This window comes from Mixophyes fleayi, chromosome 10, assembly GCF_038048845.1.
Source record: "Mixophyes fleayi isolate aMixFle1 chromosome 10, aMixFle1.hap1, whole genome shotgun sequence".
NCBI classification, from domain to species: domain Eukaryota; kingdom Metazoa; phylum Chordata; class Amphibia; order Anura; family Limnodynastidae; genus Mixophyes; species Mixophyes fleayi.
This window is the reverse complement of record NC_134411.1, coordinates 174,160-201,723: the sequence shown is the minus strand read 5'-3', so window position 1 is coordinate 201,723 and position 27,564 is coordinate 174,160. Positions and strand designations below refer to the sequence as shown.

Sequence of the window (27,564 nt, the reverse complement as noted above, 5' to 3'; positions counted from 1 at the left end):
GAACCAGACACCTGACCACACACCTGAACTCTGGATCAGACCACACACCTGAACTCTGGATCAGACATCTGAACTCTGAACCAGACACTTGACCACACACCTGAACTCTGGATCAGACCACACACCTGAACTCTGGATCAGACATCTGAACTTTGAACCAGACACCTGACCACACACCTGAACTCTGGATCAGACACCTGACCACACACCTGAACTCTGGATCAGACATCTGAACTCTGAACCAGACACTTGACCACACACCTGAACTCTGGATCAGACACCTGAACTCTGGATCAGACATCAGACCACACACCTGAACTCTGGATCAGACATCTGAACTCTGAACCAGACACCTGACCACACACCTGAACTCTGGATCAGACACCTGAACTCTGGATCAGACATCTGAACTCTGAACCAGACACATGAACTCTGGACCACACACCTCAGTCCAGTCCACACCAAAGTCCAGTGCTTGCTAGCATGCAAAAGTGTTGGCTGTGGGCTGGTTTACGGGTGGTATTTCATACCGCTACTTCTCCTACTGCCTTGATTGTAACACTGTCACACTCTAGTCACAGGGGTTTCAGTATATTCCTATTTAGACAAACTACCCCATTCTATTAGCAGATCTCAATATCAAGGGCTTCTTGTAAACCTGAAATATGCTGTTTGTGACATAAAAACGTGAGTCTGGAGCCTTTGAAGAACAGATTGTTGCTCAGTTTGTAAGTAAGACACCTGTACACAGGCGCGGGCTGGTAAGTGGAAGCCCGGGGGGCGCACAGGCGGCCGTATCACACGCGGCCGTTTGCAATATTTATTAAATATTATATTCACTGGGGGCGGGGGGGCGGCGGCCCGAATAGCTGTAAATCTGGGAGCCGATGCCCCCCGGCCCCGCCCGGCTCTGCCTGTACAGACCCAGTACTTAGATTTCTCTTTCCTGAAATGTGTGGCACAGCTGTGAATGTAAACATTAGAGTTGTGCATGACCCTAGCAGTTCACCGCTACTATAAATCATATTTTTTCCTTTTGTGTACTTGGTTTTTCTGTGTTATCCAATTTTTCACGAGTGGATGTAACTTCTCCGGCTTTTCTGGTCCTCCCAAATGGGGGCTGAATTTGCTTCTGTTCAAGGTGTTTATTGCATCTAACAGGACCCGCTCCGAGGACAGTGGCAGGTGCGGAGTCTGACTGGGGTGTACACCTGTCAAACCGTAACGCAGGTGTCCTAAGGCGAGATCAGGGAGGACAGGAACCTCGCGTGGAGCAGAAGGTCCTTCTGCAAGTTCACCTGCGGACACCTTGTTATGACTTTTACTTCCTCTAGATAGTCAAATTTGATCGTCTTCTCAGTCTCTAATGCCCACATTTATCTAACTTTCCATCTCTTCCTCTCTCCCATGTTTAACACTTTTCCTTGTGTTAGAAAGATGATAATCTGTACAACACAATACAGTCAAACTTCTGTGGTGTATTATTATTTATTTATATAGCGCTAACATATTATGCAGCACTGTACAGACTATTTGTCATTGCTCCCATTGGAGCTTACAGACTAAGTTCCCTATTACACACACACACTCTAGGGTTAATTTTGTGAGCTGCCAGGACATTGAACTCATGAGCCCAAAGTTGTGAGGCAGCAATGCTAACCACTGTGCCATATCTAGTTCAGCAGTTTTCCAGCTTCACAGTCTCTCGCTGCAGGGCCTTTATCAGTGAGAAAAACTTTTTTAAATATGTTATCAGTAACCTGTTCTTCTGTCCACAACCTCTTTGTTAATGAACACATAAGAAAGAAAAGAACAGCAATATTCCTCAAGCAACTATCACCACAGTCCACAGGGGGAGATGAGTCAGTATTTCTGAAAATGCCCCACTAGTGGGGGGTGATCTTAACCTCCCCCAAGGCCACGGCGCATCCGTCAGCTATGGAACTTGCTGCCTGATCACTTGTGTCGGGTTCCCAGGGTTCTTCCCCAATGTGTCACCGTCTGGATCGCAGTGTGGAAAGTTTCCTTCCTTGACGGTAGCTTTTAAAGAACAAATAGATAAAAGATCATTGTTAAACAATCAATGTCTCTGTTTAATTGCAATGCAAGAGAAGTCTGGTAGCTCTCTGGGATAGGGAATTACTTTCTGTAGGAATGTCCAGAGATTTTCCTTCTTATGACATGTAGTCATTTGCTGGTAAAGTGACAGCTGTAGCACTCGCTGTGCGCTGTAATATAATATTTCTCCCAGTGCGGCTTCCTTAGTGGTTCCTCAGTTTAGTTGAAATGAGCTGCACGAGCGCTTGTAACTACTTCCTTAGACTGTCAGATTCACTCAGCGTCTTCCAAACAGAAGCAGATGGGGGTTATCCTCCAGCTCTTGTCTTGTCTTTCCCTCAGATTCCACATCCACTTTGTTCCACTTTGCCTGATGCAATGCACTAAGGACACATAGATATCAACTGTGTTTCATCTTCAGAAGACTTTTTCCTACTCTGATTTCTGCAACTTCCTTTAGAGAATGGACTATTTTTAAAGCCAAGGATGAGGATATGTATTTGTTACAGGATTCACTGAAACCACCTCATTTATTTGCACCTTTAACTACCAAAGTAAATGTTGCTGGATGAGTTCTCAGATTCTCAAATGCTCATTCTCTCGGCTTCTGAGCTACATACATGTTCTACCATGTTCATGTTTCACATACACCAATATCTCCAAGTCTAACATGTAGCGATTTCTATCTTGATGCATTTTGTGGACAGTTACTTTAGACCCGGTACCATTAATGGGAAAAGCCTACTGGACACAAACTGAACTCACTTTCTATTTTTGGACCCTTTTCGGATTTCATTTTACAACAGGCACCAGGTTTCCACAAACAGATTAGAAAACCCAAACTGTGCAGACATGACAGGTAGTCAGTTACAGAGGCCATGTCCATGTTCAGCATCCTACCTTATGTGATGGTGATTTCACCTTTGTTACAGTCTATCTAGCAGAACAGTCTAGAACGCAGAGAGACTCTGCAACTTCTATATTATTTCCATGTTTCTTTAAAGGGTCACAGATGTGCTACAGTGAAGCTACAAATCTTTCTAAATGTGTATACCCTGAGGCCACAGAGAAACACTGTTCACACACACACACACACACACACACACTCACACACACACACACACACACACTCACACACACACATAACTGAACGTATTACGCTAAAGACTCCACCATGCTGCGAAAAGCAAAAACTCGTAAAGACTGAGCTTTCAGTCCTCACACTTTCAAGGTGAGTATTTATAATGTGGTCCTCGTAGGTATAGAAATATAAAACGGATAGACACCACATACAGAAATACTCACACAGACACACAGATTCACACACATATACTTACACACACACAGACACACAAACTCACACACATATACTTACACACACACAGACACACAAACTCACACACATATTCGTACACACACACAGACACACAGATTCACACACATATACTTACACACACACAGACACACAAACTCACACACATATACTTACACACACACAGACACACAAACTCACACACATATACTTACACACACACAGACACACAGACTCACACACATATTCGTACACACACAGAGACACACAGATTCAGTTTTATGGACATATGACTTAATCAGAAACAAGTAGGTTGGCGACAGTTAAATAATGAACTTCTCCGGACTTAAAAGAGGGAGAAACATCTCCACAATCCCCTTTGACCTAGTATCAGGCATCAGCCCAATGACAAACTGTTCCATGATCCTTGTTCCTTGGCTGGAGCCCTGTCTTGGTTGGGTTGGATGAATTCATGCATTTGATATACACAATGGTATTTATACAGAGAGAGGGACGCCAGCTGGGTCGCCATCTTGCCTGCAGAGCGTTGCATAGTCCAGTTCAAAGTTAAATATTTTGTCTCACCATATAGAAAAGTTATAAGTAGAGGTGTTGACTGTTCCTCTGGAGCCATCTCCCTTTGCTGTCATCTCAGCTTCCTGATCATCAGTTGGAGATAGTTTCTGTAAACAGTACTTTGCACATTTGGATGTTGCTAAGGATGACTTTGTATTACAGATTCTTCTACATAACATCCACCTGCACTCTCTGCCTCTGGGTAGTGTCCTCAATAGCTCACTGCTGCCCCCTGCTGGCAGCTGTACCTAGTACCGCTTATGTGCACCAAATATGGCTCAATAATATCTTTCACAACCTTATGACCACTCACTTATAATTGCTGTACTGACAATATCTGCATTGTGGATGGAGCCTGCTGTATTTACCATACAAACTAATAGACTAACCAGGCTGCAATGCATTCTACTAAGAAGCCTTTATATTCACAGTAAAACTAATGAAGGGGGAGTATTGGACAGACGGCCTGGACACTTGTGATACCGAAATACTGATCTGTGCCTATACAGTCACAATGCCTATAGAGACGAAGGAGAGAGGGCAGACTGCACTCCTTCCTCCCGTTGTGTAGAGGAGGTCAGGTGACGCCAAAATCGTTTGCCCCCGATCTGCGTTATTCTTAAGCAGAGAATAAGATGGAAAGTATCCAGCTGGGGGGCCGCAGGTGAAGGCTCGGGGGGCCGCAGGCTCGGGGGGCTGCATGTGAAGGCTCGGGGGGCCGCAGGTGAAGACTCGGGGGGGCCGCAGGTGAAGGCTCGGGGGGCCGCAGGTGAAGGCTCGGGGGCTGCAGGTGAAGGCTCGGGGGGCCGCAGGTGAAGGCTCGGGGGGCCGCAGGTGAAGGCTCGGGGGGGCGCAGGTGATGGCTCGGGGGGGCCGCAGGTGAAGGCTCGGGGGGCCGCAGGTGAAGGCTCGGGGGGCCGCAGGTGAAGGCTCAAGGGCTGCAGGTGAAGGCTCGGGGGGCCGCATGTGAAGGCTCGGGGGGCCGCAGGTGAAGGCTCGGGGGGCCGCAGGTGAAGGCTCGGGGGGCCGCAGGTGAAGGCTCGGGGGGGCCGCAGGTGAAGGCTCGGGGGGCCGCAGGTGAAGGCTCGGGGGGCCGCAGGTGAAGGCTCGGGGGGCCGCCTGTTGGCCACCACTGCTATATAGGGTATTGATAACAGTAAGACATTACTGTCATTCACTTTCCAATTTTAGAGACTGGATTATATCCTCCCTCCCTCCCTCTCTTTTGCCTTGAGTTAAAAAAACACGAGGACCTAAAACGTCCACTAATACCACAACAAAATTCCATTCCTTATACTTGGATATTCTTTGCATTGAAAAATTATAATTTATAAAATAATATCATAGAGAATGATGATATATGTTGTAAACATTGAACATTTAATTTTTTTTTAACTATTCAGTGATGTCTATTATTATTCTTATTATTATTATCACCATTTATTTATATAGCGCCACTAATTCCGCAGCGCTGTACAGAGAACTCACTCACATCAGTCCCTGCCCCATTGGAGCTTACAGTCTAAAATCCCTAAGACACACACACACACAGACAGAGAGACAGAGAGACAGACACAAACAGACACACAGACTAGAATCAATTTGTTAGCAGCCAATTAATCTGTCTATTAAGCGTTTATACCAATAAGAAGTAGTAGCAAACATTTGAGGCCATTTCCCCCCCCCAAAAAAATAGTGACAAAATACCCAAAACAGACGTTTTGTTGCCAAATGTGACTAAACCTTATTTGTCTAAATACAATAAACTAACCTTTAAATCTACATAAAGTCCCTGTAATTGCACATTCAAAGCATACTTGCCGAATTCAAGGTAGGTCTCCCAGACGCCCGGGAGAGCAGGCAATTCTCCCGCATCCTGCCCCCGAAGAGCCTCAATGACGCGATTCACCATGAATCACGTCATTTTGTTCCCGCCCCCAGCGACAAATGACGACTGATGTGGGGACGGGGCCAAAATGACGCAATTCGCCCGGCCACCTTCTGCCCTCCCACCACACACCGTCGCCCTGGATCTCCTGGAGGCCTAGAACGCAAAGTCGGCAACTATGATTTAAAGTATTTTAATATGCTGCAAAATATGAATGAATTATGGCTACTACATAGCCTTTGGCAGCAGATATAAAGGAGACCAGCGGGTAAATGTATCAAGCTGCGAGTTTCCCGGGGCTTTGAAAGGTGGAGATGTTGCCTATAGCAACCAGATTCTAGGTTTCATTTTAGTACATTCTACAAAGTGATAGCTAGAATCTGATTGGTTGCTATAGGCAACACCTGCACTTTTCAAACTGTCAGAAACTCTCAGCTTGATACAGTTATCCCCAGATCTATTCCTACATCTGAGCAGTGTCCATGTTTATCTTACCCTCTATAAGGTGTAATATCAGAAGTTATACCCCAAATGTTTATTTACCTGACTTCTGGGCGCTGCTGGTTCCCGCTGGCAGGAGACAATATACTGCGGGTCCACAATATCCGCTGCCCGCACCTGCTATCCCTATGTCGTACACTGACAACAGCACACTGCACCTAGGGGCTCACAAAACCTGGTGAGCTGGATCCCAAATAAGTAGATGTGGTAGAAATTCCAATATTCCTCCCTGTGAGCTCCACGGCCCAGGGAACATTTACGTGTTTTTAGCACTTCGGTTTGGATAGTGAATTATTTTGCCCAACTATATATTGCAGTGTACCCATATCTGTAAGACATAGGTACATCTACTGTAACAACAAACATGTACCTAAAATACTCCAATTGTTAAACGTGGGGTGGAAAAAAAAATGACGTTATGTAATAAATAGTTAATAGTAAATAGTTAATTGTTAGTAATTATCCAGTTCTCATTAATTATTATAAAAGAAACATATTTTATATAAGGAGCAGGAGAGACATTTTGGCTTCACAGGGCCCGAGGATAACATTCTATAATTAGAGATAATGACATTACAATGGGCAGAAAACAGCTGAATCAATGGACCATAAGTCAATGTATTTTTATTATGCTTGGGTGGGCTGTTAAATGGTTCTATACAAGGAAAGGACACCAATGATTTTACAATAAGAAGAGAAAGAAAAGGAAATAATGTCTTGGGAAGATTATGTGACCTTACGCTATTTAATTCTATGGTATGCTTGTGTGTATAATGTGTGTATAATATATATATATATATATATATATATATATATATATATATATATATATATATATATATATATATATATCTAATATATAAATGCTTAGTGGCGTCTGTCTGTCTGTGTGTGTGTGAAAAAAAAAAAACCAAAGTTGCAGCGCCACCTGCTGGGCAGAGTTATACACTGACCTACTAAATTCTTAGTGTGTGTGGGAAAAAAAATTCAAAAAGGGCTGAAATTTGGTAGGGCTCAAACTCATTTTCGTGAGGTAATTTTACCTCATGAACACACATGTGTAGAGGCGTGCGTTAGTGTGTGTGTGTGTGTGTGTGTGTGTGTGTGGAGCCTGATGAGATTGAATCTCTGAAAATTAAGAATAGCGGGTCTAGCTATTTCCGAGTTTAACTCCATAAGGACCCTTGGGTGTATGCCATCTGGACCTGGAGCTTTATTTATCTTAATATTCTTCAGTCGCCTTTGGACTTCTTCCTCTGACAACCAAGTATTAATTAATGGATTGGTTTCATTTCCATTTTTTTGTATTACTCCTGCCATTTGTTCCTCTCTGGTAAATACTGAAGAAAAGTAAGTGTTTAATATCTCTGCTTTTTCCTTAGTATCATTTATCAATTCACCCATCTCACTTCTAAGGGGTCCTATATTATCTTTTTTAATCCTCTTGCCATTTATATACTTAAAAAACTTTTTGGGGTTTGTCTTACTTTCTTTTGCAACGTGCCTTTCATTTTCTAATTTAGCCAATCTAATTTCCTTTTTGCATGTTTTATTACATTCCTTGTACCTATGGAAGGACTCCTCTGACCCTTCAGACTTAAACAATTTAAATGCACGCTTCTTCCTTTGCATTTCTTCCCTTACCTTTTTATTTAGCCACATTGGTTTGGACTTAATTCTTTTACATTTATTTCCCATAGGAATGAACTTATACGTGTATGTTTCCAACAACATTTTAAAGACAGCCCACATTTCTTCCGTATTTTTTCCATCAAAGGCTTTGTCCCAGTCTATGCTCTTTATAGACTCCTTTAGCATATTAAAATTTGCCTTTTTAAAGTTTAAAGTCCTAGTTGATCCCTTATACTGTTGTTTCTGGAAACTAATTTCAAATGAGACCATATTATGATCACTGTTTCCCAAGTGCTCCTTTACTTGAATATTTGATATTACGTCTACATTGTTTGTTATTACTAGGTCCAGTATAGTCCGGTTCCTAGTTGGTTCCTCTACTAATTGGGACATGTAATGGTCTTTTAGCGTGCTCAGAAACCTATTTCTCCTAGCTGTACCGCAGGTCTCAGTACTCCAAACAATGTCCGGATAATTAAAATCACCCATAATTATAACCTGACCTAGTTGTGTAGCCTTTTCAATTTGCTGTAGAAGTTGGGCTTCCTCAATCGTACTAATATCTGGCGGTTTATAGCATATCCCTATCAGAAACTTCTCTGAACTTTTTCCTCCGCTGGATATTTCCACCCACAGTTCCTCTATATTATCACCAATATTCTCGTATATAACTTCCTGAATACTTGGTTTTAATTCAGGCTTAATATAAAGACATACTCCTCCTCCCCTTTTATTTACCCTATCCCTCCTGAAGAGAGAATAGCCTTCCAAGCTGACTGCCCAGTCATGTGTATCATCCCACCAGGTCTCCGTAATACCTATAATATCATACTGCTCATTCATTGCTACTAGTTCTAACTCCCCCATTTTACCTGTCAGGCTTCTTGCATTTGCAGCATACACTTAAGTCTATTGCCTCCCTTAGGTATTCTTTTTGCTTTAAAAAGGGCCGCTCCTTATCGGCTATGCTTCCCTTTCCCCCCTCTCCACCCCCTTTACTCTTGTTAAATTCCTCCTTACTACTCTCAATGTCCATCCCAGGTGATGTCATACCTGTAGTTCCTGTCCTCTGACTCAGTCTTGGGTCTCCTATTATGTTAGGCTGCCCTTTGCCTCTCCAAATGTAATCTGGAAGAGGTAAGCGTGCGGGCTGTTGTGTGGGCTGTTGTGCGGGCTGTTGTGCGGGCTGTTGTGCGGGCTGTTGTGCGGGCATGCACTGAACCAATTTGCTACGTAAATTGGTGTACAGTCGCCTTGGCATTAGGCCTATACACAAGGATATGCATTGACAACAACTGTTTTGTATCCATATATAGGGCCTTTATATTACCACTTAGCTGGTACCCTGGAGACTACAGAATTAAACGGGCACAGGTTTATTTGTTTTCTATTTTGGAATCCACAAATGTCTCGTTCTAAAGAACGATAACAATTTCTACATTCCCATTTTTGTCATTACCAATTAGTATTTTTTAAAAAAGAAGTGACAGATTAGAAACAACATTCTTATTTCAAAGACTTGCACTACATTCTATCGACACAAACACCATTAACGAGGGGGAAATGACTTAATATATAGAATAACAAACTATGTGTTTACCTGATCACCCGCTACTAACATTGTTAGCAAATTCTCTGAGCATGCGCATCAGGACAGGGGAAGTGACATGATGTGAGGAGGGGAATGGAGGCAGCAGGAAGTCACAGACTGAGAGTTATATAGTGGAAGGAGCAGGGTCCCCAGCAGCACAGAGTATATCAGGAGATGAGTGATGTGTTAGTGAGGACAGGGCTGCATGTGACAGGGGAAGTGACATGATGTGAAGTGGGGAATGGAGGCAGCAGGAAGTCACAGACTGAGAGTTATATAGTGGAAGGAGCAGGGTCCCCAGCAGCACAGAGTATATCAGGAGATGAGTGATGTGTTACTGAGGACAGGGCTGCATGTGACAGGGGAAGTGACATGATGTGAGGCGGAGAATGGAGGCAGCAGGAAGTCACAGACTGAGAGTTATATAGTGGAAGGAGCAGGGTCCCCAGCAGCACAGAGTGTATCAGGAGATGAGTGATGTGTTAGTGAGGACAGGGCTGCATGTGACAGGGGCAGTGACATGATGTGAGGAGGGGAATGGAGGCAGCAGGAAGCCACAGACTGAGGGTTATATAGTGGAAGGAGCAGGGTCCCCAGCAGCACAGAGTATATCAGGAGATGAGTGATGTGTTAGTGAGGACAGAGCTGCATGTGACAGGGGCAGTGACATGATGTGAGGAGGGGAATGGAGGCAGCAGGAAGCCACAGACTGAGAGTTATATAGTGGAAGGAGAAGGGTCCCCAGCAGCACAGAGTATATCAGGAGATGAGTGATGTGTTAGTGAGGACAGAGCTGCATGTGACAGGGGCAGTGACATGATGTGAGGAGGGGAATGGAGGCAGCAGGAAGCCACAGACTGAGAGTTATATAGTGGAAGGAGAAGGGTCCCCAGCAGCACAGAGTATATCAGGAGATGAGGGATGTGTTAGTGAGGACAGGGCTGCATGTGACAGGGGCAGTGACATGATGTGAGGAGGGGAATGGAGGCAGCAGGAAGTCACAGACTGAGAGTTATATAGTGGAATAAACAGGGGCTCCGGGAGCACAGCGTAGTGATGAGAGGAGGGGAATGGATGAAACAGGAAGTCATAGGGAGTAAATCAAGTAACTGCAAGGTTCCGTAGAAGACTCAAGTGTTATGCTTTCATGTAATGTATAGTTGATGATCTTTGTTAATTTGTGCTTGCACTTTAGAGGTATAAGTTATAATGTGCAATGTTATAATTAACATAATTTGTAACTGTTAGGAACCCCTCCAGCCGGCACAACACAACCCGGAATCTACTCTGCCAATCAGGTGTTCACTGGAGCCCCTGATGGTGGGGACAGACTGGGCCGCAGACTGACAGAGGGTCGTGAAGTGTGTACCGGCTGGGGAGAACCCAGGCAAGCGGAGTGAGGTCCACGCAGAGGTCAAGGGCCGGCAGCAGACAACAGTATCGGTAAATAAGCTGAGGTCAGGGGTCACAGGCAGATAGCAGAAACGGTAAACAGGCCGAAGATCAGGGTCACAGGAAACACAAGCGAAGTCCAATTCAAAGCCAAGGGTCATACACGGGAAATCAGTAGCAGTATCAGGATACAGGAACAGGAACAAGCAGGTCAGCAGACTGGAGCACAGAAGCTATAACCGGCAATGAGGTAGCAGACCTCATTGCCTTAAGTTGTAGGCCCAGCCAATCAGAGCCTGGCTCTGATAATCCTCAGCCCCCCTGCACCTAGATTAATTTAGCCCACAGGTGTTGTAATATGTTGAGCGCATGCGCCCGGCTTCTCACCGCCGGGACGCAGCGCTGAAGCGTCCATCTGTTGCCCCGGCAACGGCCGGGTCATGGGCGGAAGTGACGTCCCGGTCGCCATAGCGACGGCCGGGACGCAGGTAGGAGAGTCGCGGCGGCTGGGCACCGCCGCGGCTCGTAACAGTAACATAATGCCAGTATGGAACCTGAATAAACTGAGAATTAGAGTTGTGGTCTGAGGTTCCTGACAAACAAGTACATGAAAAGTGTGTTGTTTATAACATACTTGGACAAGCTGTGTGTTTCTCTGGTCCTCTGTGTGTCAGATATGCAATATAGTATGTTGAGAACTTTCTCTACTAACGCCCCAGAACAATGACACACTTGCATTAGGGGTCCCTACTATTAAGAGCTAAATTTAATTTAATATTTATTAACTTTCTGCTTTCAATAGGAATGTGATTTAAAAAAAAAACAACAAACAAACATTATAAAAATATAAGAGAGCATGTTTTATTTTGGACATTTTTAAAGAAATTGCTTAGCTCACCAATTCTTATGTCTATACAACTATAATAAGCTGGGCAGAAAGTAAGAATTCTAATACTATCTAAAATACAAAACCACGTTATTCACACTATTACATACAGTATTATAAAAGCACAGATATTAATTGAAGCACGTTTGTATGTCTTAGTTTTACTATGTAAAAATTAGTAAATAAAATATATTAAAAATACTTTGACACAACATAAATATGTAATTTTTATTGTTATTAAAATATTCTATTTTTTCATGCTCCAGTGCTGTAACAGTGACAACCAGGTTTGGAGTACATTAATACATTAATACATTAACAGGAGCATGGAGCATTTTTTTTTCGACAAAAAATACAAAAATACCATGAACATAAAAATGACCCCATTTCTTGTTTTAAAACAGTCACTTTGGAAAATTCTCCATTATTTATTTTACACAACTCTTTACATAAAAGCATTATTAAGTTTTCCTTGAACATGGTCAAACACTGTATCGCGTTATACGAAATTGACAGAACATTCTGGTTAAATAACACTTATCATGTAATTACTCAGCTATACCTTGAATATTCCTTGATGCACAATACGAATTAGTAACATGCAACTGACAATTTGTGCAAAGCACAGACTGATTATTAGGCAGTAATGCGTGATGTGGGGCTTGCAGATCATTGCATAAAACGTGTTAGATTATATTTAGCAGGAGGGGGGGACCGGGCTTGGTACAAAACAAGCAGCTGGGGTCTCCTGTTCTCCCATAGGGGGGCGCAGATGGTTAGTATCTATTTATGCACCTAAGGTAGAGGTGAATATGTAGAATATATGTATAACCATGGACGGATGGAAGATCAGTCATTGCTAATATCTACCCTGGGATGAAAGTAGTGGGAGAGATTTCCATGAAGTCTGGAAGCAGCAGCCGGCAGATAAGGGGTTAAGCAGCAGCACCTGAGACAGCCCCATCTGAAAGCAGCTTCTTGATGAGCGCTAATTAATCCGCCTGCAGCTTCCACACTGATTACAGCGTGAAGCGCCGGATACATGAGCAGCAGATCTCTCTGTAGCTCCAGAGACAGAACATGCCGGCGCTAGGACCCAGGCGGCAGACTGGTTCTTAGAAGCAATAAGGCTGTGCGCCTGCGCAGACGGCTCGGTCCAGAGAGCTGCACATTCCTGGAGCCCAGAGCCAGCGGCACCTTCTGTGCGCGGAGTCCCCGAGGAGCTGTCCCTTCAGCACCATCAGAGGTAACGCGCTGTCCAGGCTCAGCTATGAATGGAGACAGAGGAGCCATTGATATGGAGGGATGGGAGAAGTGGTGCTGATACCAGTCTGTACCACTGTGGACCTGTTACACCAGCAACCTATCCCAATTAGGCAGAAACCATCAGGCTTTCCAAGCAGTGTCCTTGGGAACAGTCCTTGCACTGAGTGCCTGTTGGGACTGATGAGTGGGACTCACACACGACATGTTCAATAGACGACATGGGCCAAGGGGACGAGACAGATCACATTGTGATAAACGTGGGAGGAACAAGACATCAGACCTATCGCAGCACCCTCCGCACCCTGCCAGGAACCAGGCTGGCTTGGCTCGCTGAGCCCGATGCCCACAGTCACTTTGACTACGACCCTAGAACAGATGAGTTCTTCTTTGATAGACATCCAGGGGTGTTTGCTCACATTCTGAATTACTACAGGACGGGCAAGTTGCACTGCCCAGCGGATGTATGTGGCCCCCTGTATGAGGAAGAGCTGGCATTCTGGGGCATAGATGAGACCGATGTGGAGCCCTGCTGCTGGATGACCTACAGGCAGCACCGAGATGCAGAGGAAGCCTTGGATAGCTTTGGTGGTGGCCCTGTGGACAACAGTGCTGATGATGGGGATGTAGATGGCACTGGGGACTCAGGGGATGGGGAGGAAGAGCTGGAAATGACTAAACGTTTGGCCCTAAGTGACTCCCCAGATGGCAAATCAGGAGGGTTTTGGAGGAGATGGCAGCCTCGGATTTGGGCTCTCTTTGAAGACCCCTACTCCTCTAGATATGCAAGGGTAGGTATACCACCCATTTTCAATGCCTCCTCCCCCACACACTTCAGTTTCACATAAAATGTCTCCCATCATGTATGGAGTGAGAATTCACTATAGCAACGTGAGGGCTGGGTGCGATTCTCCAACAGCTTTCTCCTACTTCAGCCAATACATGAGGAGGGTGGCTAATTACTATATAATCCATTAATGGCTTGTCTGTACAAACAAGATCCAGTGCCCTATAGAGATTAGATGTCAGATTTGCTTCTCAGTGGTGATGAAAGAGAAAGTGACTGGAGAGTTAATTTATAATCCAAGGGTGTTTGGGTGAATGAATTATGTCTGTAAATAACTGGATTCAGACAAGTTTAGTAAATACAGTTATAGAAGCCGCCTAATTCTGATTTCATGCGCTAAACAGGTGTTTCATGGCATGCCAGTTATAAATTCATCACTGTAATAAGAATAACGAAATTGCAATAGGTGTATCCAGTGTCATTTATTTATGTCAGCTACACTGTGCCCTGTAAACTCTGCGCTGACACTTACAGGGTTAAAAAGGACCTTTATGGGAAAACCCACAGAACAGGGCTGCTCTAAACTATTATTGCATTCCATACCTGTAAAGTCCTTGATTAACTCAGTAATGTGCAAACCACCTTTTTGAAGGTTACTCTGACAGTAGAACCCTCTCATCTTCATGGATGGGGAGCAAAAGCAATGGAGGGAACAAACCATCTGCCCTTCAAAAGAAAACACAAAGAGCTGCAGATTGTGTTCACATAAAGAGCTTTTAGGAGCTGGAAATAATCATTTTGTGTCTTATTCCTGGTTGATCTTAATTGTATGAAGTTCAAGGGTGACAGATGTTTTTTTTTTTGTTTTTTTTTAATGAAGGGGGATGTAAATCAGACCAGATATGTTTCTGAAAGTATCTACATTGTATTAACATGAATTTAACGTACATGTAATTTATCACACATAGGAATCCTCCTGTAAATAACACAGACAGTACAGTAAACACAATATGTATAATATTTTATAGGGGATTTACACTTAACACAGATTTCTGAACTACATCAGTCCTCACCATAAATAAAGAGCAGGGAGTGGAATGGATCACTAGGACCACAGGGATTATAATGGTTCTCTATGTCAGGGGCCACAGGGATTATAATGGTTCTCTATGTCAGGGGCCAAAGGGATTATAATGGTTCTCTATGTCAGGGGCCAAAGGGATTATAATGGTTCTCTATGTCAGGGGCCACAGGGATTATAATGGTTCTCTATGTCAGGGGCCAAAGGGATTATAATGGTTCTCTATGTCAGGGGCCAAAGGGATTATAATGGTTCTCTATGTCAGGGGCCACAGGAATTGCAATTCTTGTTTATTCAGTTATCACAGTGTTTATAACGGTCCTCTGTCCAAAGGGCCAAAGTCATCTTACTGGTTTTCAGTCTGAGGGGCCATAGTAATTCACATTATATTCTTAAAGGGCCACATGGTGCACAGTGATTTTCCATCTCTGGTACCATTGTGATTTTAATGGTTTCAGTGATTTTTCTCTTAGAAGAGTCAGAGAGATGCAACTTCTATCTCAGGGGCCCCAGTGTCTGCAATGAATCTGTCTCAGGGGCCAGTGCAGTGACGTGGGAGAGTAGGACGGTCACTTACACAACTGTCAGGCTGTTCAAATGAACAAACATGAATAAGATTCTGAGAACTAGATTTTACTTTCACAAATTCTCTTAGATCATTAGCAGAAGAAGGTTAGAGGGGACGTCCCATGTTGTAATCACCGGGCCATGTAAACCATCACTCTGGGTATCTAGCAGCAAAGACAACAAGATTAGCTCATAGCTTAGTGTTGTACAGTTCAAAGTAACAATGCGATAAATCAATCAATATAACGGGTGTCATTCTCTGCCCTCGGTAGTGACCTCAGACTTCTGCAAAGTTGTTTGACCTTACAGCGGACCTGTCGCATATGGACGCAGCCATTGTCTAGGAACCAGTGACAATCACTGAGGCTCTGCCTAATAATCACAAGGCCTGAAATATATTTATGAGGTACTGGTTACAAATTGATAAGATTTAGGAAACCCACTAACAGCAGTATAAGTGTTATGGGCATATTACACCTGCTTTCCAAATAGACATTTAGATCAAATGGTCCCACATCTTAATCTTTGCTATAACCACATATAAAATAATTTGTACCTGATGTCTCGTACATGCAGGTTTTATGATGCACAAAATAACGTGTAAGGAACAATGATGTCACTTGTGCACGGTGGGATCTGACCGCCCTGTGTTACACTTCCAGGATACTATGGTGAGAAGAGGATAAATAGCTCCTTCACACTGCTGGGAAATTGGATAAAAATGCACGAAAACTAATCTGTGCTTTAGACGCGTTTTACCGACACGTTTTCTGTGCTCTGTGTGTATGTTGTGCTTTTACCAACACAACTATTGTGCGGCTAGCTCACATTAACGCATGAGAAGTAGGGCGTAGCACAAAATAAAAATGTTAAAAGCAAAATTAAAAGTTTAGGACACAATTGTGGGAACAGCATCAGCGACTTATTGTGCTTTTCCTGCCTTTATTGACGTGTCAAAGGCACATTAAATGGTGGGTGTGAAATACAAAAATATGCAATACAATTACTAATAGTATATAAAATCAGATAAAATGTAATACATGTCAACACCTGAAATCTATCAGCTACTTAATGACACCAGTGGCTGTACTGAGGAGTCCTTGCTGGGACAAACATACACACTCAAACTTGATGTGATATATTCTGCAGATTATTACATTACTGACCTCTCTATAGATCTGCAGAACATTGCTCTGTCCCATCTACCCCCTGACAGATACATAGTGATGTATTCTGCAGATTATTACATTACTGCCCTCTCTATAGATCTGCAGAACATTGCTCTGTCCCATCTACCCCCTGACAGATACATAGTGATGTATTCTGCAGATTATTACATTACTGACCTCTCTAGAGATCTGCAGAACATTGTTCTGTTCCATTTACCCCCTGACAGATACATAGTGATATATTCTGCAGATTATTACATTACTGACCTCTCTATAGATCTGCAGAACATTGTTCTGTTCCATCTACCCCCTGACAGATACATAGTGATATATTCTGCAGATTATTACATCACTGACCTCTAGAGATCCGCAGAACATTGCTCTGTTCCACTTACTCCCTGAAACACTACATTTTATAAAACATTTTACATCTCTTAGAAGGGGTGAGGTGCTATTGGTGTGTGCAGATGGCTGGTTGTGGGGTCTGTTCCTGCACTCGGTGCTTTAGATTGTTAATGATGCTGAGAATTGTCTGTTACTGCAGTTTCCATAGCAACAGACCCACAGCAGACGGAGCTGACTCTTGCTTAGATTAGCAGCGCATTAGTGAGAGCTCCTTCCATTATTAGCATATATATTTATTATTCCATACTGATATATAAATACTGATATGTCACATTGTTGGGGGCAGCATTATTTTACTAAACTGCATTATAGAATATATTGTATTATGTTAAGTATCAGCATTTTAAAAATAAGTTATCCCAGCACATATCGGACCATTCACCCTATGTTCTATAGAAACCAATGGAATAATCTACATGCTGCTGTTGTGTCCATGTTTGTAATAATTCATCTTGATAGATGCTCTGAATTTCATGCAGACTGACGCATCCAGGCAGGAAAAAAAATCAGATGTCGTACACAGAACATTTTACTGTTTTAACGGGATGATTCAGCAATCTATTTTAAACAACCACAATTAAGCACAGTAATTCTCTTTAATGACTATTTCTTAGAAATAACCACAATGCAGAGAAAATTCTTATCAGGCTCAAAGTAGCCCAATTAATTTTATAGTCTGCATATAAATCAGTGATAACACATAACTCAGCCAACAATTGTAAGGATGGTTCTAACAATAGCCACACGTGCAATAGGGTGATACATATCCTGTAACAACGCCCACAATAGGGTGATATTCAGTATGAGAGAGCAAAACCCCAAACCTTAGAAATGGGACTACGTCCTACAGGAGTCTGGGGAAGCCTGACAACACTGCCCCCTAGAGGTGTACAATCAATCCATTTATCCCAAGAGTAAACATTTGTAAATGAGATCTTTATGGTCGTTATTGTAACAAGTTATTAATGGGAATATTTATCATTGTTCAGTGAAAACGAGGGTTTACCTTGTAATAAGACTCCTTATACATCACCAGTGATCGCATTGCTGTCATCAGAGGTAGCTGCTATTGACGCTAACATTTGCTGAGTTTCGTTGGAGATAACAAGCACTACATGTACCATCACAACCCTTCTTCTGTTACTGCCATCTCAGGGTAGCGATAACAGAATAAAAAAAAAATGCTGTGATTTTTTTTTTTAAATTGTCAATATTTTTAAATATTTTGTTTTGGCTGCCCCAGCTAACGCATATCCCCTAACCACTACCCAGCTAGTATCACTCAAAATCAACCTTATTGCCTCATATGAAAAAAATAGACCTCTAATATCTCCCCATTTATTGATGAGATAATTGGAGTGTTCACAGAGTATTTCAGCAGGTGTGACAATCTCATGGGAGATAGTGACTTGTTCCTTCATGTGACGCCGAGGACAGGGCTGCATGTAACATGATGTGAGGAGAGGAATGGAGGCAGCAGGAAGTCACAGACTGAGAGTTATATAATGGAAGGAGCAGGGTCCCCAGCAGCACAGAGTGTATCAGGAGATGAGTGATGTGTTAGTGAGGACAGGGCTGCATGTGACAGGGGCAGTGACATGATGTGAGGAGGGGAATGGATGCAGCAGGAAGCCACAGACTGAGAGTTATATAATGGAAGGAGCAGGGTACCCAGCAGCACAGAGTGTATCAGGAGATGAGTGATGTGTTAGTGAGGACAGGGCTGCATGTGACAGGGGCAGTGACATGATGTGAGGAGGGGAATGGAGGCAGCAGGAAGCCACAGACCTAGAGTTATATAGTGGAAGGAGCAGGGTCCTCCAGCAGCACAGAGTATATCAGGAGATGAGTGATGTGTTAGTGAGGACAGGGTTGTATGTGACAGGGGCAGTGACATGATGTGAGGAGGGGAATGGAGGCAGCAGGAAGCCACAGACTGAGAGTTATATAATGGAAGGAGCAGGAACCCCAGCAGCACAGAGGAGGAATTTGAGGAGGGGAATGGAGGAAACAGGAAGTCATAGTATGACGATTGTGGTATGGAACACACTTCCTATGTGTTATGAAGTTCAGGTTTTTGTTTACTTACAGTAAATAAACTGTTTGTTTGTTTGTTTTTTAATTAGTTAACTTCTTCATAACACGTGTTTCAGACCATATGACCAGACCAGTTTTCACATTTTCCTATAAGTCATAGCATATTGGAACAAATAGGACATTCCAGAAAAAAAGTAGGAAAATTGAGCACATAAATCTCCTGGAATAGATGCACCTTGTCTGTTAATTTAAAGCATGGGACTCACATTGTCTCTCCACCTACATGCCACTTGGGCTAGTAAAAAACTCTTAGGGGTAAATGTTTCACGCTGCAAGTTTCTTTGAAAAGTGGAGATGTTGCCTATAGCAACTAATCAGATTGCAGTTATGATTTATTTAGCACATTCTACAAAATGATAGCTAGAATCTGATTGGTTGCTATAGAAAACATCTCCACTTTTCAAACCCGCCAGAAACTCGCAGCGCAATACATTTACCCCTTAGAATTGCAATGTGGAGGAGGCTGGACCCACGTATTATATATCACTGCACATTAAGGGCATCATGATACAGACAAGCAGTGCCTGTTTACCCTATAGGCTGACTACGGCACAAGGCTTTTGGGAGGTGGAGAACTACATTTTTGAAGGTGCAAAATTGTGACAGCAGGTGGTAGAAATTTAAAGTAATATTACAATATAAGAGAATAGTTGTTCTCCAAAGTAAAAACATGAAAGAAAAATGTAGTAATGCTTTAATGTTGACATATTCCCATGGTAAACAATGAAGACAAAGAGCCCTCCATGGGCATTTGAGGATAAGGGAGTAGAAGACACTTGTTGGCGACAGGCGCAGACTCCACCTTCACCCTTAACGAGCTGGTTCATGCCTCCGCTTCAGTTTTAAGGAAATCAGTGACAAAGATAGCCGGGACCCTTTCAAAAAGCCCAGTGGAGCCAAGATTTGAAAACAAGGGATCATAGACATTGGCGGAGGTTGGGGTGAAGAATGCTGGAATTTAAATCAAGGATGAGTTTTTATTTACCACGTATTAGCCGGGCGTGGAACGCGAGGGGGTGCTACAAGCATATTAGCCTATGGGTGACTTGAACCCTTAATCAGGCCCTGCAGACAAGTTACATAGAATGAACAGAAGGTAAAGAAGGCTCTGTCCATACAAGTTTACAATGTAAGATGTGAGGAACACAGGAAACACATAAGGCAGCAAAATAAGAATTGTAGCTGCGGGTTGGAGCAGCTACTGTAACGCAGATCATGTAAACAGGGATTGTAGAGAAGACAGATCGGCTTCTTGGGTGGTTGAGGAAAGTCTGATAAGTCAAGTTAGAGGTCCATAAACAGGAGAAGTTTTACAGCCGTGCATGGGGTGAAGTTATGGATGAGGAAGAGAGCAGCACAGAGGGTGCTAGGACAGTATTTATGGGTGAGACATGGAGACTCCTAGGCCAGGTTCAGTACTTCAGTTTTATTGGAAGCTAATGAAGGGTTTGAAGCGGATGAGGAAGGATGTGTTGTATTGATTGAGTCTCTCAGCAACATTCATGATTGCAGGTAGGGAAGTCCTGTTATTAGCAAACCATATAGAAACACAGGAGATTATAAGGGTGCTTGGGGAGTTTAGTGGCATCTTGTGTGAGGAAAGGACATATTTAACAGATGTTGTTCAGGTCCAATAGAATGACTGAGATTGTCTGAATATGAGGAATAATGGAGGAAACAAAAACCACAACCTTTATTGTAAGTAGACGATGCTTCCATTGAAAAGTGATGTTGGGTAAAGGTTTGGAAACTGATATAGGGAATATAATCCATTTAGTTTTGTCTTTGTTTAAATCTAAATGCTTTTCATACATCTGTGAGCAGATGGCTGAAAGAAAGTTTGAGATGTTGGCTTTACTGGAGCCCACATGTGGACATACGAGGAGCAGTTGTGTAAACCAGGAATGGATCGGTGGACTCCAACAGAGAGAGAAGTGGGGGAAACTGTGAATGAAACCCATGAGGTCGCAGCATCATGGATGCCAGAGATAATTACACACGTTTCCACGCTTGTCCATCTCTTGGGTTACGTATAGCGTGAACTATGGCAGCAATGAGGATATGAGTGAGGAGGCCATTTACCCAAGTTGAAAGCAGAGTTTGTCATGAAATTGGGATTTGCAGATGATGAAATCAGAGCTTAAACCATAATGAAATTAAGAGATGTCTCACTGATTTTCAAATCTATCTATATCATTAAGGTGGATTTAAGATCTTCTATGATTAGAGTCCTTTAGTCACTGATCCACTAGTTGGTGATCTCGGTAAAAGTTTAAAGTGTTATCTGGTCAATATATCTAATTTACCATCTAGGGTGTATGTGGGGCAACTACATAAAAGTACTTACCTTCCTGACTCCAGTCTACCATAGCAGCCCCGCTCCTACTAGTACTGAGGTTACTATGTGGCCACATGTTAACACAACAAAAATCTAACTCCCGACAATCTGTTATTGGCATCTTCAGACCAACGTTACTGCATGTCCCAAGTGTCAGGTTGTTTAGAGAAACCTGGAGGATCGCTTGCTGATTTTGGCTCTACTCAGCAGAGAGGTGCGGAGTCTAACTTGTCTCTGGTCTTTGCCAGGGACCCCCGCAAGGGAGTTTGGGCTTAGCTGCGGGAGACACGCAGGTTGCGGTCCTCAAAGAGAGAGTAATCAGTGAAACAATTAGATGAAAGAGAGTGTCAGGCAATCCGGGTCAAAACCACCCAGGCAAGAGAGGTACCGAGGGGAGATCCACAAACGTAGTCAGACTATCCGAGGTCAAACACAGGAATAATTATATATGTATCACCAGAACCAGTAGGGAGAACCAGAAGGAGGCCAGGAAACAGCTGGAGTAAGGGGACCCAATACTCTGGTACCAGCATGGTGCCAGAGCCAAGAATAAATAGGGGGAGAGAGGACGTAATTACCGGGGGCGGTGACGTGGAACACCACCGTCAGAACCAGGAGTAGCGTCCTGTTGACTAGCAATGGGACGCTCATGCGCCGAACCACCCGGCGATCGCCGAGCAACCAGACACGAGCGCGTGACCGGAGGCAGGCGCCCATCCCTCTGTGGACGTGGAAACACAGGACACCAAGTGAATGTGATTGTTGGTGTGATACTATAACATCTGTCAATATAGGTTCTCTAGCAGTATCCTAAACTCGCATTGCTGCCCGCGGAGTCATGAGCAGGAGAGTTCAGTACAACCAACACTAGATGGTAAATAAGTTAGAATTAATCTCACTGTCATTCAGTAAAATACTCTTGAGAAGTAACAAACAGCTTCTCTTGTCACTCTTCAAATTTAGCATTTTCTGACTGCCTGAAAGAGCTCTGTGACCCTCTGACCCCGTTTCTCCCACTGATTCGTCCAACACGAGGGTCCTGTCTCTCTACGGACTCTGTGGTGGTGGTGGTGGTGGTGGTGTGGTCCTCTCAGTGGCGCATGCAGGGGGGTGGGGGGGGGTTTTTCTGGGTCTGGCTGTCAAAGAAGCGTCCGCGGCTGCTGTATAGTACAGTGCAGCCTAAACGGAACTGCTGCGCATGCGTGGGCGCTCTCTCGTAATGGCGCTCTCTTGTAATGGCGCTCTCTCGTAATGGCGCTCTCTCGTAATGGCGGGCGCTCTCTCGCTTTTTTTTTTTTTTTTTTTTTCCGGTGGAGGGGAAACCCCCCCCCCCCCTTAAAAATCCATCGTGCGCCCCTGCCTCTGACAATAATGATCACATTTGGTCACATTTAATAAATGTCAATATTGGGTCCAATGATCTTTCAGTAACAGATGAATGATAACATAGGTGAACATTATAACCTTACAGGACCCCAACGATACTTATTGGTTTGTGCAAATGAAAAAATGTGGTTATTAGTCATTAAACTGAAAACAAATGATCACACTACATTGCATGCAATAAAGCAATGACTAAATCTATTCTCCACTAGTGTGATATTAATACATAACATTTATGTATTCCTCTATCTGTTCTATTGCTGCACTGAGTTAGATGGTGCTGTACTATATATCCAACATACAGGACTGTATTCGTATGGCAGCAGTAAACGATTTTCAATAATGTAAAGTATTTGTTGAAGGGCAGAGTAATATAATACAATATAATACGTATGATTTCAGGAGGTGGACAAAAATGTCATTGATCCCCGAGAAAACCGGGACTATTTCTTAGTAAATGAAATGCAAAAATTCAGATAAAGTCGTAAGGAGAACAGAGACCATTTGGATCTGTTAACACTAATACACTGAACATTTCCATCAGTCAAAACATTTTCTCTAGGTGACAAAAGTTTTTTGTTTTAATTATAAAGAATCTAAAAAGGAAAGTGTCAGAATAAAATATAGTAAGTAGAAATAATAGTATTATAGTAGTGAGTCAGCTGCCAGCACCTACATGTCACTCTATAGCGTGTAATATAACTATTCCAAGAATGACACCGTTAATATTTCTATATTTGTGCAGTTTGGGCCAAATTTTTATTTTGATGTTGACCTGTTATTCTATTACAAATCCATATCACTGTTTTTAAGGTAGAGTCCAACAAAATTAAACATTTCTGAGAGGAAAAAAACCCCCCTCCTAAATCTCCTTACGTTCTATTCATCATTCATGACATACAAGAGGGTACAGCTGGAGATAGCACTGATCTCTAGACTCTGCTCCACTACACACATATTCCAGTTGAACAAGACTCTTTTGGTGATGCCTCAGCCTATTCAATGTCCCCATGACCTCTATTAAATAAATGGAATATCCTGTATACATATATATTTAGAGCTGAATCTCACTGGTATTCTGTGTGCAGGACAATCTCTTATCCTGAGAAAACCCAGAGGAGAGAGGAAACTAATGACTCCATCTGTGTACTGGTGAGTGAAGGACAATTTCTAGTAGTACATCTATTTACCAGTAGACGTGTACTACAAGTAATTGGCCACTGCACTCCAGCACAGTGGCTTCTGGAAGATCTCCTGGACTCTCAAGAGAGTCTGGCAATCACTCACTATTTTGGAAGCCTCCCAAGTATTGATTGAAAATAATAAAATCTAAATACATACGAGTTGATTTTGCATTATGTGAGCAGAACGTACATGTAACGATTTGGTCACAAAAGGTGGATACATATGTTAAGTTGCATGTATTTCAAACCTTACCCCTGGTACACGTTCCACCTTTCTCTCTCCCCTCATGGACCGTGTTTTCTGTAGCTCTATGGCCAGAACTCCTTGTAGTGAGCTTGTAGAATTTAATTCAACAGTTGAAGGTCATATGACCATAAGTGTCAATGCCTGCGGAATAATCCATGTAATGGGTGTCAGGTGCTTCCAGGACACTGAGACACAATCTTCTGTCTTTCTGCTGTCAGGTTTAGAGACATCTGTCAACTGCCAACCTTTAGGCCAAACCTGTGGACCACCCAAACAACGTTGATCCATCACCTGTTTCCCACCAGGTCACCCCATTTTCACCTGGCTAGCACACAAGAAGTGTTTGTAGTCCTAAAGACAAAATAATTATACTGATACCCTGTCATCTACAGAGGTAACCGAGCATACCCCATGTCCATACAGCAGAGGTAACCGGGGACACCCCATGTCCATACAGCAGAGGTAACCCTGCACACCCCATGTCCATACAGCAGAGGTAACCGGGGACATCCCATGTCCATACAGCGGAGGTAACCGGGGACACCCCATGTCCATACAACAGAGGTAACCCTGCACACCCCATGTCCATACAGCAGAGGTAACCCTGCACACCCCATGTCCATACAGCAGAGGTAACCGGGGACATCCCATGTCCATACAGCAGAGGTAACCGGGGACACCCCATGTCCATACAACAGAGGTAACCCTGCACACCCCATGTCCATACCACCTGCAGATCTATTATTGATCATGTGGCTCATAGTACCCCTTACATGTGTACTAATATATGGGTGCCAAGAGACTGCTCGTTAGTGTAGAATGGATGTGAAGAATGTCAGTCAGAGCTTTATAATAAGCAATTTAAAATGTAACAATCGCCCAATCATTCCTTATCCATCTGCACCATTCTGCATGTCAATGTGTGACTGATTTCTACCATTTCTACTTCCCAGTGCTGTGGCCACAGCTGTGAGATTCATTATACATTAATAATATCTCCATTTATCCCACTTACATCTGAAACTTGTGAATCTGTTCTCCATTTCCTGATTTTTTTTTTACTGAAATAAGTATGAATTATCAAGCTATAATTAATCCTGAGCTCAGTAACCTTTAGTATAGTAGTATTGTTTATATATTCTTCTGTCTCTTACTCCTTAATAGTACATTTATTATACAGTAACTTATTGGCTTTGAAGCTACTTTTGTTAATAAGAAAATGCCTATGAAAAGAAATATTGCATAGCCCCTAAATGTCTATGTCAGCAGGGCCGTCGCAAATCGAAAACCTCCAAAGATAAGGGGCTTAAATGGAACTGGGTATAGCTTCAACACAAAGTCGTTGTTGAACTGATGTTGCATATATAAATGTTTGGAGGTGACTATTTTTTCTTTCATAGACTGATTTCAGATAAAGGGCTAAAAAAAATAAAATATATATTTTGAATTTAAGCGTTTTTTCAAGATTTAGGACAATTTTACTAATTTTTGCTTCCACATGTGACACTTCCTGTATCTGTGCTTGAATTTATATCCATTATATTTAAGTATTAACATTTCTTAGCGTTATTAGAAAGATTTCCATATTCTTTATTCCCTGCTGGATATTCCATGGTCAACTGTAAGTGATATTATTAGAAAGTGGAAGCGTTTAGGAACAACAACATCTCAGCCACGAAGCAGGAGACCACGTAAAATCACAGATTGGGGTCAACGACTGCTAAGGTGCAACACTGATTCCACAGCTGAAGAGTTCCGAACTTCCACTGGCCTTCATGTAAGTACAAAAACTGTGTAGCGGGAGCTTAATGTAATGGGTTTCCATGGCCGAGCAGCTGCATGCAGCCTCACATCACCAAGACCAATGCCAAGCGTCAGATGGAGGGGTGTAAAGCACACTGACACCGGACTGTGGAGCAGTGGAAACGTGTTCTGTGGACTGATGAATCACACTTCTCTGTTTGGCAGTCAGATGGGCGAATCTGGGTTTGGCGGATGCCAGGAGAATGTTACCTGTCTGACTGCATTATGCCAACTGTGAAGTTTGGTGGAGGGATAATGGTATGGGGCTGTTTTTCAGGGATTGGGCTTGGCTCCTTATCGCCAGTGAAGGGTAATCTTAATACTTCAGCATACCAAGTCATTTTGGACAATGCTATGCTTCCAACTTTGTGGCAACAGTTTGGGGAAGGCCTTTTTCTATTCCAACATGACTGTGCCCCAGTGCACAAAGCAAGGACTACAAAGACATGGTTTGATGAGTTTGGTGTGGAAGAACTTGACTGGCCCGCACAGAGCCCTGCTATGAACGCCACCTGGAGAACATGCCGGCACTCAGATTGACGTAACTTTAAATGGCGACAGTTACATTGCTAGCATTAGTCGGGCAATGCAAAGACGTGCCAGCTCTATAATGTTTTGTACATCTTGTCGACCCTAACGCCAAGATGTGTTCTGAGTTATGCTCCAAAATACATCCATCTACATCCTCCCAATGCGGAGACATCTTCTAAACTCTGGATATTCTATTATTAACAATGGTCTCCTGTTAACCAGGGTTCTGAGTCACAGACAATAAGTGACATCTTTCCCATATATTGGAAACTCTGGAAAACTAGTAGCCCATGAATTAGAGGAGCAATGAGTCACTAGCCTTTTCTTCAGTATATGATATTTGAATCCACCAGCTCACACGATATGCAAGAAGAGCTATATGGTGATCACATGAGGGGTTTCTCTACACTGGACGAGCAGAAAGTGGAGGTACCTTGTCTTCGGGGATATGTTCCCTTCTCCGCTACATCTTCACATGGCTTTGTATTGGTCTGCATGGTCACACCCCTCCTGGGCTGCACTTACAGCATCAGCTTCCCCCCCCCCCCCAAGAACGTGCCACACTGAAACCAAAGATCTTTCAACAGCCTGGACTGGCCAGATAGAAAGACATGGTTATTGTTGACATTTTCCAGTGTGCAGAATATGATGCTAACAAAGGATTATGTATATCAGAAGCTATTAATTAAAATAAGTGTTACATCTGGAATGACAAGGTACAGAGAGGTCAAGTGCTCTGCTACCTTGATGCAAATCAACCATTACAAAATAAGATTAATCTATTTAAATAATATAAATAATGCCACAATTCACATTGAATTTTGTCAAGGCCCAGCTCTGTCTACGTCAGAAGAATGGAGTGGGATCCAGGAG

At 43.1% G+C, this 27,564-nt stretch overlaps 1 protein-coding gene across 3 annotated transcripts in view; it reads left to right on the top strand.

Annotated features, from left to right (window-relative positions):
• The first annotated feature begins 13,026 nt into the window (after positions 1-13,026).
• KCNC1 (potassium voltage-gated channel subfamily C member 1) overlaps positions 13,027-27,564 on the top strand; it is an 88,760-nt gene continuing 74,222 nt past the window's right edge. For all 3 annotated transcript variants that reach the window (XM_075187547.1, XM_075187545.1, XM_075187546.1), the window contains exon 1: positions 13,027-13,890. In XM_075187547.1, the coding sequence (XP_075043648.1) occupies positions 13,321-13,890 (570 nt within the window). In that variant the 5' untranslated portion in view covers positions 13,027-13,320. The remainder of the gene's footprint in view (positions 13,891-27,564) is intronic.